This window comes from Coturnix japonica, unplaced genomic scaffold (assembly GCF_001577835.2).
Source record: "Coturnix japonica isolate 7356 unplaced genomic scaffold, Coturnix japonica 2.1 chrUnrandom476, whole genome shotgun sequence".
NCBI lineage: Eukaryota > Metazoa > Chordata > Aves > Galliformes > Phasianidae > Coturnix > Coturnix japonica.
Window position 1 is genome coordinate 34,876 of NW_015439878.1, and position 12,040 is coordinate 46,915.

A 12,040-nucleotide genomic window follows, 5' to 3' on the forward strand; every position below is an offset into this window, starting at 1 on the left:
CCCCCATACCCCCCATATCCCCCCACTCACAGCCAGCACGGCTCCATCACTGATGACCAGGTATCCCACCTGGTCCGGGATTCGCTCCAAGCCCTGAGTCAGTGCTGTGGTCTGGGGGGGCAATGGGGGGGTATGGGGTTATTATGGGGTTATTATGGGGGATATGGGGTTATTATGGGGGATATGGGGTTATTATGGGGCATATGGGGTTTATTATGGGGACAATGGGGTTATTATGGGGACAATGGGGTTATTATGGGGGATATGGGGTTTGTTATGGGGGCAATGGGGTTATTATGGGGTTTATTATGGGGGCAATGGGGTTATTATGGGGGCAATGGGGTTATTATGGGGGCAATGGGGTTATTATGGGGGATATGGGGTTTATTATGGGGGCAATGGGGTTATTATGGGGTTTATTATGGGGGCAATGGGTTATTATGGGGGCAATGGTTTATTATGGGGGCAATGGGGTTATTATGGGAGCAATAGGGTTATTGTGGGGGATATGGGGTTATTATGGGGGATATGGGGTTATTGTGGGGGATATGGGGTTATTATGGGGCTATTATAGTGTTATTATGGGGGTTATGGGGTTATTATAGGGTTATTATGGGGGTTATGCGGTTATTATAGGGTTATTATAGGGTTATTATGGGGTTATGAGGTTATTATAGGGTTATTATAGGGTTATTATGGGGTTATTACGGGGTTATGTGGTTATTATAGGGTTATTATGGGGTTATTATAGGGTTATTATGGGGTTATGGGGTTATTATGGGGTTATTATGGGGTTATGGGGTTATTATAGGGTTATTATGGGGTTATGGGGTTATTATGGGGTTATGGGGTTATTATAGGGTTATTATGCGGTTATTATGGGGTTATGGGGTTATTATAGGGTTATTATGGGGGCAATGGTGTCACCCCCCCCCTTATTGCCCCCCATTCCCCCCGTTGTTTCCCCAGTTCCGCCATCACCATCTCCTCCTTCCGCGTTGGTCAGCTGACCGCCAAGCCCCGCCCCCTCCATTCCTATTGGCTCAGCGTTCTGCCCGTCCCCTTAATCCCCGCCCCCTCCATTCCTATTGGCTCAGCGTTCTGCCCGTCCCCTTAATCCCCGCCCCCTCCTTTCCCATTGGCAGGACGCGAATAGTCACGAGTCGATTTGCATACAGCGCGCGCTCACGCTGATGAAGAACGAATATTCAGGAGTCGATTTGCATACAGCGCGCGCCCGCGATCTAGGGGGCTTTTGGGGCCTTTATTTGGGGTTTAGGGTCGTTTTTTGGGGTTTAGGGCCGTTATTTGGGGTCTGGGGCCTTTATTTGGGGTTTGGGGCCGTTATTTGGGGATTGAAGCCGTTATTTGGGGTCTGGGGGCACTTTTGTGGGCTGGAGGTTTTGGAGATGCCCCCCCCACCTTCTTCTGTGTCCATTGGGGGGGGGGCTCAGATCCGCCCCCATCTATGGGGACATCTGTGGGTCCTTTGGGGTCGTTCCCCACTCGGTCTGTTCCCATTGAGGAGCATCTGTGTGTCTCTGCCGCATCCTTGGGGGTGTCTCTGGGGGGTCCCATCTCCTGGCTGTCCTTAATGTCCCCATTGCAGCCCCCATGTGCCCCCAATCCCCCTCCCCACCCCCCTGCCCCCATTACAGCCCCCCTGTTCCCTCAGCTCCCCCCTCACTGCCCCCCATCCCCCCCTCCCTGATCACCCTGAACGCAGCCCCATGGTCCCGGCACAATGACATCAGCCGCCCCCATTGCCCACCCCCTGCTCTGCTCTGGTGGGGGGGTCCTCGCTCAGCCCCACAGCCCCTCGTCCCCCTCACACTCAAACAGGTCCCCGGCCACCAGCACCGTCCCCACGTCGGTCCCACGTACCAACACACTGACGTGGGCCTTTACGTGACCTGGAGTAGCCACCACCTCCACCAACCCGGGGTGTGGGGCGTACGGGACCCCCTGAGCCAACTTATGGGGCAGGAAGAGCCCGGCCCACAGCTCAATCGAAGCCCACCAAGATGGAGGCGGAAGGGAACAGGTTGATGTTCCCCACGTGGTCCGAGTGGCCGTGGGTGCACAGCACGTGGGTGACGTCCCGTGGGGTGACCCCAATAGATTCCAGCCCGTCCAGGAGGCGCCGCCGGCCCCACGGACCCCCCGTGTCCACCAGGGCCGTGACGGGACCCCCCCTCACTAATGTGATGGTTCCATCCGCCTCCAACGTCCCGTCGGGTCGCGGGCGGCTGAATCCCTCCTGGACGATGGTCAGGCTGTAAGGGGGAAGCCCGCGATGTGCTGGACCCCAATGGGGCTGTACGGATGGATGGGAACATGGCGGGGGGCTGCAAAAAGGGGGGGGGATATAATGGAACACAAGGATCAGGTATAGACACAGAGAGGGGCCCTCGCTGCACACGTTGACCCCAATAGTGCCCACATTGGCCCCAATTGTTCCCCCATTGACCCCAATAATTGCCCATTGACCCCACTGACCCCAATAGTGCCCCCATTGACCACCATTGACCCCGACATTTGCCCTTATTGACCCCCATTGACCCCAATAGTTCCCCATTCCCCCCCATCCCCATAACCCCACGATCCCCGACGCCATTCCCCCCCCCCCCATTCTCACGTCTCTCTCCCGGAAGAGGCGGGGCCAAGACCGAAGTTGCCTCATGGGCTCCGCCATGTTTGGACCGAGCACTTTCCGTCCCCACCGTGCGCGCCGCCATGTTTATACCGAGACCAGGCCGAGACCCCCATCAATGGGGCCTTTCCCAATATTACGGACCCCCCCCCTTCCTCCCCGTTACCGTTATCCGGTCCTGGCGGGGTTGTGGATTCCCTCAGAGCTCCTCCAGTTCCGCCATCTTGAATCACCGCCGCCTCACGGCCTCGCTTAGGCCCAAACAGCTACTGCGCATCGCGCCGGAGAACGCTCGAGCACTGCGCATGCGCTGCAGCAGTGGGCAGGGTCCTACGCATGCGTATCGTTCCGCCTCGCAGGTCCTGGCAGGGCGGTAGTGAGCAGCGCGCAGCCCCGCGTTACCCCAGGGTCCCCCGCAGCTGTTAATTCACATTCCCTTTTATCTCATGGATATAAGCCCCCGAGTGGCCCCGACGTTGGGAATTAGAGGCGTGGTGGGCGCTCAGCCCGAACTTCTCTGACTTCCCCTTCCAGGACGCGGCGAAAGAGCGCGGCAAAGCGCTGCGATCAACATGGCGGCGCGGGCCGTGAGGGGCCCTGAGGCTCCGGGCGGTTTGTGGCCCCCCCCGTTGGAGCCGCCGCTTTTGGGGCGCCCGCAAGGTTTGTCCGGCGGATTTTGGGGTCCGAAGAAGCCCCCCCCTCGGTAACTCGGTGTGGGACACCCAGGCCTCAGCTTTGGGGTCCCATTGTGACCCCCCGCCCCATATAGGCCCCATATCTGCCCCACATTGGGCTCCTTTGAGACCCCCCCCCCCATTTAACCCCTTATTAGCTCCGTGTGTGGGACCGAGACCCCCCCCCCCATACCCCATTATTGGGGTCCTGCGCTTTACCCCCCCCCCACCCCATTATTGGTCTCCCCTTTAAACTCCCCATACCCCATTACGGGGGTCCCCTTTAAACCCCCCCATACCCCATTATACCCCATTATTGGGTCCTCTCTTTACCCCCCTATACCCCATTATTGGGGTCTCCCCTTTAAACCCCCCATATCCCATTATTGGGGTCCCTTCTTTTAACCCCCCCCATACCCCCATTATACCTCACCCTTATTGGGTCCTTTACCCCCCCTCACCCCATTATTGGGGTCCCTCATATGATCGGCCCCCCCCCCCCCTGTGGGGCTTTGTGCTTTTCTAGGGGCTGCCCCACATCTGGGGGGGGGAGGAAGAGGAGGAGGAGGAACTAAGATGGCGGAGGAGAAGAAGCTGAAGCTGAGCCACACGCTGCTGCCCGCAGAGTCCATGAAGGTGATGGCCGAGGCCGTGGGCGTGGGGCAGGTTCCACGAGGAGACCTGTCAGCTGCTGGCGGATGAGGCCAGTTACAGGCTGAAGGAGGTGGCGCAGGTGGGGGGCCTGGGGACGGGAGGGGGGGGGGGACATGGGGGTGTGGGGGACAAGGGGATGTGGGGGGCATGGGATAAGGGGGGAGGGTGGGGAATGGGGACAAGGGGGCTGTGGGGATATAGGGGGGATGTGGGGAGATGTGGGGACAATGGGGATGTGGGGGGATATGGGGATAATGGGGGCATGTGGGAACAAGGGGGGTGTGGGATAATGAGGGGATGTAGGGGAGATGTGGGACATTGGGGGGATATGGGGGGATGTGGGGACATGGAGGGTGTGGGGATGTGGGGAGATGTGGGGCACAATGGGGATAGATGGGGGGATATGGGGATAGTGGGGGGCATGAGGGACATGGGGGGCAAGGGGAGGTGTGGGGATAATGGGGGTTATCGCTGGGGAGATGAGGACAAGGGGCGTGTGGGGACAATGATGGGTATGGGGGATGTGGGTTAGTGGGGAGATGAGGGGCAGTGGGGGAGTATGGGGGAGATGTTGGGGGACATGGGGACAATGGGGGGTCATAGAGAGAATAAGTGGCCAGTGGGGAAAATCGAGGGGGGATCTGCGGACATCGTGGGGACAATAACGGGCGCTAGATGGAGGACAATGTGGTGGGACTCTTCGCAGGACACAGCGAGGATGGGGGAACACTGAGAGGAAAAGGGGGCATTGAGGGGACATGGGGGTAATATGGTGACAATGGGGGTAATATGGGGGCAATGGGGGGCACGGGGGCGCAATGGGGCGCTGTGGGGCTGGAGGGACAAAGGGGGGACAGCCCTATAAGGCCCCCAATGTCCCCTTGTCCCCCCCAGGACGCCCTGAAGTTTATGCACATGGGGAAGCGGCGGCGGCTGACGGCCGGAGACATCGACCTGGCCCTGAAGCTGAAGAACGTGGAGGTGGGGATGGGGGGGGGGTCTTGGGGTCACCCTATGGGGCTCAGGGTCACTTTATGGGTCTTGGGGTCACCCTATGGGTCTTGGGGTCACCCTATGGGGCTCAGTGTCACCCTATGGGTCTCAGGGTCACCCTATGGGTCTTGGGGTCACCGTGGGGGCTCTCAGGGTCTCTCTGGGGGTCTTAGGGTCCCTGGGGGGTTCTTGGGCTCAATGTGGGGAGGGTCTCAGAATCACCCATTGGGTCCCAGTGTCACTGGACGGGCTTTGGGGACACCATAGAGGTCTGTGGGACGCTGGGGGGGGTCTTGGTCTCACTGTGGGGGTCTCACAGTCACCGTATCCCCCCCATTTCCCTCCCAGCCCCTGTATGGCTTCCAGGCCCAGGAGTTCCTTCCATTCCGTTACGCCAGCGGGGGGGGGCGAGAGCTGCACTTCTATGAGGAGCGGGAGGTGGAGCTGAGCGACATCATCAACACCCCCCTGCCCCGCGTCCCCCTCGACGTCTGCCTCAAGGGTGGGGGGCTGGGGGTCCTGGGGGGCTGGAGGGGGCTGGGGGTCCAGGGGGGGCTGGGGGAGGTTGGGGTATTGGGGACATGGGGGGGAGGTGGGGGTCTCAGCACCCCCCATGTCAGGGCCATTGGGGGGTTCTATAGGGGTCTTGGAAGGGGGCTATGGGGGGGGTGTTGGGGTATTGAGGACATGGGGGGGAGTTGGGGGTCTGAGCACCCCCCATGTCCCATTCAATGTCAGCTTCAAGGGTTGAGGGGGGTCTATGGGGGTCTTGGAGGGGGTTTGGGAGCCTGGGGGGGCTCTGGGGGCTGGGGGGGGTTTGGGGGCTTTGGGACCTTTGGGGGCATTTGGGGCAGTTTGAGCTGGGTTTATTTGGGGGGGGGGGGTCACAGCCTGACTTCACCCCACAGCACATTGGCTGAGCATTGAGGGGGTGCAGCCCGCCATCCCTGAGAACCCCCCCCCAGGTGAGCAGCTTTGCGCCCCCCCCCCCCCTTTCCCCCCTGTTTGGGGGGGGGGGGTCGCAGTTCTGTAGCCCCCCACCCCGTTACTTACAGCCCCAAAGGAGCAGCAGAAGGCTGAGGCCACCGAGCCCCTCAAAGCTGCCAAGCCGGGGCAGGAGGAGGAGGGAGCCCTGAAGGGGAAGGGGCAGGGATCGGCCCCACAGGACGGCAAAGGTGGGGCTGGGGGGGTTGGGGGGCATTTGGGGGGGGGCTATGGGGTGTTATTTAGGGTCTATGGGGTGTTTAAGGGATGCTGTGTGGGGATGGGGGGCTGGAGGGTGTTTTGGGGGCTGCTGGAGGAGATTTGGGACTTTGGGGCTTCCTTTGGGCTTTCTATGGGCTTCCTATGGGTTCCCTATGGGTTTCTTATGGGTGCTGTGTGGGCTCCCTATGGGGCTCCTATGGGCTTCCTGGGGGCTCCCTATGGGCTATTTATGGCCTTCCTATGGGGCTCCCTATGGGCTTCCTATGGGTGTCGTATGGGCTTCCTATGGGCCATCTATGGTTTTCCTATGGGCTCCTGTGGGGCTCCTATGGGCTCCCTATGGGCTATTTATGACCTTATAGGCTCCCTTTGGGCTCCCTATGGGGCTCCTGTGGGGCACCTATGTGCTCCCTATGGGCTCTATATGGGGTATCTATGGGCTCCCTATGGGGCTGTGTGACATTAGTGCCATCCCCATGTGTTGTAGGGAAGGAGAAGAAGCCGCTGCTGGACGGGGCAGCGCTGCGGCTGAAGCCGCGCTCGGTGCACGAGCTGTCGGTGGAGCAGCAGCTGTACTACAAGGAGATCACTGAGGCCTGCGTGGGGTCCTGCGAGGCCAAACGGGCCGTGAGTCCGCACAGCACAAATGGGGGGACACAGGACCCACATCATACAGCCCAGGGCCCCATTGGACACATTGGACCCATATCATACAAACAGGGGCCCCATTGGGACCCATTGGACCCACATCATCCAACCCAGGGCCCCATTGGACCCATATCATACAAACAGGGGCCCCATTGGACCCATTGGACCCACATCATACAGCCCAGGCCCCATTGGACCCATATCATCCAACCCAGGGCCCCATTGGACCCATATCATCCAACCCAGGGCCCCATTGGGACCCATTGGACCCATATCATACAAACAGGGGCCCCATTGGACACATTGGACCCACATCATCCAGCCCGGGGCCCCATTGGGACCCATTGGACCCACATCATACAGCCCAGACCCCACTGGGACCCATTGGACCCACATCATCCAACCCGGGGCCCCATTGGCCCCACATCATCCAACCCAGGGCCCCATTGACCCCATTGGACCCATTGCTTCCAACTGAGGGCCCCATTGACCCCATTGGACCCACGTCATCCAACCCAGGGCCCCATTGGGACCCATTGCTTCCAACTGAGGGCCCCATTGGCCTCATTGGCTCCTCATCCTCCAATTGAGGTCCCCATTGACCCCACATCCTCCAACCCAGGGCCCATCTCCCCCCATGGTGACGTCCCCATTGTCCCCCATTGCCCCATAGGAGGCCCTGCAGAGCATCGCCACCGACCCCGGCCTGTACCAGATGCTGCCGCGCTTCAGCACCTTCATCTCTGAGGGGGTGAGTGACCCCAAATGGCCCCATATGGCCCCATAGGGCCCCATTGTGCCCCCAGGTGTCCCCAGCTGACCCCAAAGTGTCCCCCCGTGCCCCCCAGGTCCGTGTCAACGTGGTGCAGAACAACCTGGCTCTGCTCATCTACCTGATGCGGATGGTGAAGGCGCTGATGGACAACCCCACTCTGTACCTGGAGAAATACGTGAGTCCAAATTGCCCCAAAATGGCCCCAAATGGCCCCAAAACGGCCCTAGATGACCTCAAAGTCCCCATATGTCACCAGGGTGGCCCTCAGTGTCCTCCAAAGGTCCAAAATCTGCCCCCAAAGGTCCCAAACACGTCCCCAAATGCCCCTTAAGTGTCCTTAAATGCCCCCAGCTGCCCTTGATGTGACCCCAAATGCCCCCTAAGTGTCCTTAGATGCCCCCAAATGCCCTCAGTGTGACCCCAGATGTCCCCAGTTGCCCCCTAACTGTCCCCAAATGCCCCCAGCCGCCCCTTGTGTGACCCCAGGTGTCCCCAGATGCCCCCTAAGTGTCCTTAGATGCCCCTAAATGCCCCCTAAGTGTCCTTAGATGTCCCCAAATGCCCCCTAAGTGTCCTTAGATGCCCTCAGCTGCCCCCTAAGTGTCCCCAAACTCCCCCTGAGTGTCCCCAAATGTCCCCTAAGTGTCCTTAAATGCCCCCTAAGTGTCCTTAAATGCCACCTAAGTGTCCTTAAATGCCCCCAGCTGCCCTCATTGGGACCCCAAATGCCCCCTAAGTGTCCTTAGATGCCCCCAGCTGCCCCCTAAGTGTCCCCAAACTCCCCCTGAGTGTCCCCAAATGTCCCCTAAGTGTCCTCAAATGCCCCTTCAGTGTCCTTAGATGCCCCCAAATGCCCCCTAAGTGTCCTTAAATGCCCCCAGCTGCCCTTGATGTGACCCCAACTGCCCCCAAATGCCCCCTAAGTGTCCTTAAATACCCCCTAAGTGTCCTTAGATGCCCCCAGCTGCCCCCAAATGCCCCCTATGCGTCCCCCCCACGTGCCCCCCAGCTGCACGAGCTGATCCCGGCGGTGATGACGTGCATCGTGAGCCGCCAGCTGTGCCTGCGTCCAGATGTGGACAACCACTGGGCGCTGCGCGACTTCGCCGCCCGCCTGGTGGCACAAGTGTGTAAGAACTTCAGCACCACCACCAACAACATCCAGAGCCGCATCACCAAGACCTTCACCAAGGTGATGGGGGGGAAATGGGGGGCTATGGGGGGATATGGGGGGTAATGGGGGGCAATAACCAGACACCCCCCCCCCCCCGTTTAATCTCCCCCCATAGCGAAGCGGAAGACAAAGGTTCCGCTTCCGGTTCCGGTGCCGGTTCCGGTTCCGGTTCACCTGGTCGGGGTCCGTGTGCAGCCGGTAGCGTGGACAGTTTGGCCGGATACGGCGGAAGCGGCGACGTTCAGTTCAATGAGGACGGATCGTTCATAGGCCAATACCGGGGACCGGGAGCCGGCAGCTCCGGACCGGCCAGTCCGTGTGCGGGACCCACATTGGATTGAATGGGGGCCTATGGGGCAGGAGAGACCCCCATTGGATTGAATGGGGGGCTATGGGGAAGGGGGACCCCCATTGGATTGAATGGGGGGCTATGGGGAAGGGGGACCCCCATTGGATTGAATGGGGGGCTATGGGGCAGGGGGACCCCCATTGGATTGAATGGGGGGCTATGGGGAGGGGGTCTGCATAGGGGGGGGACTATGGGGTGGGACCTAAAAAAATCCTCGCCCCCTTGCGGCTTATGGGCAACCAGTAGTCGGTGGTGGGTAACCCATAGGAGACCCCCCCTTGGCCTTATGGGGTGGGAGGGGGGATCCATATGGTTATCGCGCACCAATAGGAGACCCCCCATAAAGGTTGCCCCCCCCCATCTGGCAATGGGACCCCACCCCATAACAAAGCCCCCCCCCCCCCCCCCCAGCCACACACCCACACTTGCCAAAATTATGGGGGGGGGGACACAGACTTTAAGCCCCCTCCCCAAATAAAGGGGGGTTTTTGGGGGGGGCTTTGGGGGGGTTGCGTGGGCTGAGGGACCCCCCACCTCCCTTGAATCAGCAATAATTAAAGCCCCCCCCCCCCCCCCCCATTTTCCAACATACAGACCAAATTGGGGGGGGTCGTGCCCCCCCCCCCCCTCAGCCCCCCCCCCATTATTCTGAATTTGCATCTCACGCGCTTGCCTTGCATCACCTGAGCCGAGAGGGTCGGGGGGGCGTCCTTTTCATATCCCCCCCCCCCCCACGAGACCCTCTCCCACTTTAAACCCCCCCATAAGCCCCCCCTCTTTTGCCCTATGACCCAGTGGGTTGTTATCGTAGACACCTCGCCCCCTCTCCTCCCTCTCCCCCCAATAGCATCGATAGCACCCTTGTGTGTGTGTGTGCTCCGCCCGCCCCCCCAACCTAGCCAGCTCATTTCACACTCTATCCGCACTATCTCTCGCGGCGCGATCAATCCTGAACCTGGACTCATGAATGAGAAATCACTAGCAGTGTGTTAAACAGAGAAAACGAAGTATTCGAGATGACACATAAGCGAGCGCAAATGCATCGCGAGTATATGAAATATAGATGTCAGGCTATATAGCTCGTCAATCGCAAAACGAGACGCGGATTCAATGGTCTTTGTATAAGTGTAAGGAACAAAGCAGCATCGACGCATTATTGTGGGCATGCGTGAGAACCAAGGTCGGCGTGCCCGGGTGTTGAGAGATATAGAAAAGTGGGTTACAAGTATTAAGTTGCCGCTTTTACCCAACTTTTAGGCCAGAATTGGGAGAGGGAAAAAAGTAAGAAATAACGGGTTGAGAAAAAGCAAAAGTCCGGTGAAGTGGTATCTCGAGGATCCGGATCTCAGGAATTATCGTGGGTGTAGCGAATACGAACGGGATATTGAGTAAAGCCTCCAGAGAATGAACGCGGTGGAAACGTGTCTGCTGTCTGGATCTGTGGTTGGAGGTCGGTTCTATAGGGGTCTGCGTCGCCGCCAGGTCTCTACTGGACGGTACACATCTGTGTGGGGTGTGTGTGTGGGTCTATGGGGATACTGGGAGAGGAGCGATCCTTTGGGGTCTGCGAGTGGGAATCTGGGTTTGTGGATCCTATGAGAGGGTTCTCATAGAGGATCGGTGTATGTGGGCTTCAGTTTGGACTGGGGGGATCTGGGGAGTCTATGGGGAGGGTCTATTGGGGTAGACGGGGAGTCTATGGGGCAGAATGCTCTCGCGAGTTGTGTCCGGGGTCTATGGGAGAGGGTTGGTCGTATTGTGGGGTTGGGGGGTCTATGGGACGGTAAGAGGTCGGGAGGGGTCTATGGGGTATGGGCTTGGATCTATGCGCGGGTCTATGCAGGTCATGGGGTCTTATGGGGGTCTGGGGGTCTATTGTTGTGTTGGGGAGGGATCTGGGGGGGATCTTTTGGCGGTCTGGGGGGGATCTGGGGGTCTATGTGGGGTCTATGGCAAGGTCGGGGGTAGGGGCTTCCGGGCGCTGGGATACTCGGGGATCTATGGAGAGGTCCCTATGGAGGTAGGGGGGTCATATGGGCGGTCTATGTGGGTCTGGGTGAGGGGATTCTGGGGGGATCTACTGGGATGGTTCTTGAGACGGTAGGCTCTGAGGAAAGTGGAAATGGTAGGGAGTCTATGACAGGATGGTCCTAGTGCCTGTTAGGGCGGATCCTTATGGGAGGCGATAACTATGGAAGGTCACTGCGCGGGGTCTTATGGGAGGATCGTATGGGATCTGGGGAGCGGAGATGTGGGGCTGGGGTGATGCTTTTGGGGTTCTGTGGGGAATCTGTGGGTGTGCGCGTGTGCGGAGTCTGTGGTGCGCTGTGCGAAGTCCTGTAACGTGAATGGAGCTGTGTGGTAATAAGATGTATGGAATCTTAAGTCGGTGGGGTAAGCTCATTATGGGTGCTGAAGGTAGGGGACGGTTTACTATGGGTGGCGATCATGAGGGCTCTTGGGGATCTAATGTGGAGTCGGGGAGGGGATAGTGGGGTCAGCAGAGGATCTATATTGGGGGTCACTTAGGGGTGGGAGACTCCTAGGGAGGATCGTATGGGGGATTTGAAGGGGTCTGGGTGCAGGAGATCTGTGGCAGTGGGTGTCTATCGGGTGTGGGCTGGGGGGGAATCATGTGCGAGGTCTGGGGGGAGAATCTTGTGGATGGGTCTGGAGTATGGAGGTGTCTGTGGCTGGGGCACTGGTGGCAGGGGTACTATGGGGGGATCTGGGGGGTCTAATGGGGTGTCTGGGTGACCAAGGTTATCTTGGGGTCTATGGGGGTATTGGGGTCGTGGGGGGGAGGATCTGGGGCGCGTCTTATTGGGGGATTCAATGGAGCGGGTTTCTTGATCGCGAGGGGCTGGGGGGATCTATTGGGTGGTCATATGGTGGTCTCGGGGGGTTATATGGA

At 59.2% G+C, this 12,040-nt stretch overlaps 3 protein-coding genes across 3 annotated transcripts in view; 1 reads left to right on the forward strand and 2 right to left on the reverse strand.

Annotated features, from left to right (window-relative positions):
• Positions 1-1,046, reverse strand: part of LAMTOR4 (late endosomal/lysosomal adaptor, MAPK and MTOR activator 4) — a 2,379-nt gene extending 1,333 nt beyond the window's left edge. Inside the window, exons 1-2 of the mRNA XM_015850509.2 lie at positions 982-1,046; positions 31-111 (exon numbers count right to left, since the gene is read on the reverse strand). Coding sequence (XP_015705995.1) covers positions 31-111; positions 982-984 — 84 coding nt within the window. The 5' untranslated portion in view covers positions 985-1,046. The remainder of the gene's footprint in view (positions 1-30; positions 112-981) is intronic.
• A 664-nt stretch (positions 1,047-1,710) lies between these two features.
• Positions 1,711-2,695, reverse strand: MBLAC1 (metallo-beta-lactamase domain containing 1). The gene is given in 3 exon segments (XM_015850493.2): positions 1,711-1,999; positions 2,001-2,348; positions 2,679-2,695. Coding segments are annotated over 3 exon segments (561 nt in total). The 3' UTR covers positions 1,711-1,803.
• Positions 2,696-3,191: 496 nt separating this feature from the next.
• TAF6 (TATA-box binding protein associated factor 6) lies at positions 3,192-8,979 on the forward strand. Its single transcript, XM_032441662.1, is given in 12 exon segments — positions 3,192-3,308; positions 3,852-3,996; positions 3,998-4,060; positions 4,876-4,962; positions 5,323-5,476; positions 5,883-5,939; positions 6,030-6,149; positions 6,668-6,807; positions 7,502-7,579; positions 7,677-7,778; positions 8,613-8,819; positions 8,893-8,979. Coding segments are annotated over 12 exon segments (1,323 nt in total). The 5' UTR covers positions 3,192-3,225.
• The last annotated feature ends 3,061 nt before the right edge of the window (positions 8,980-12,040 follow it).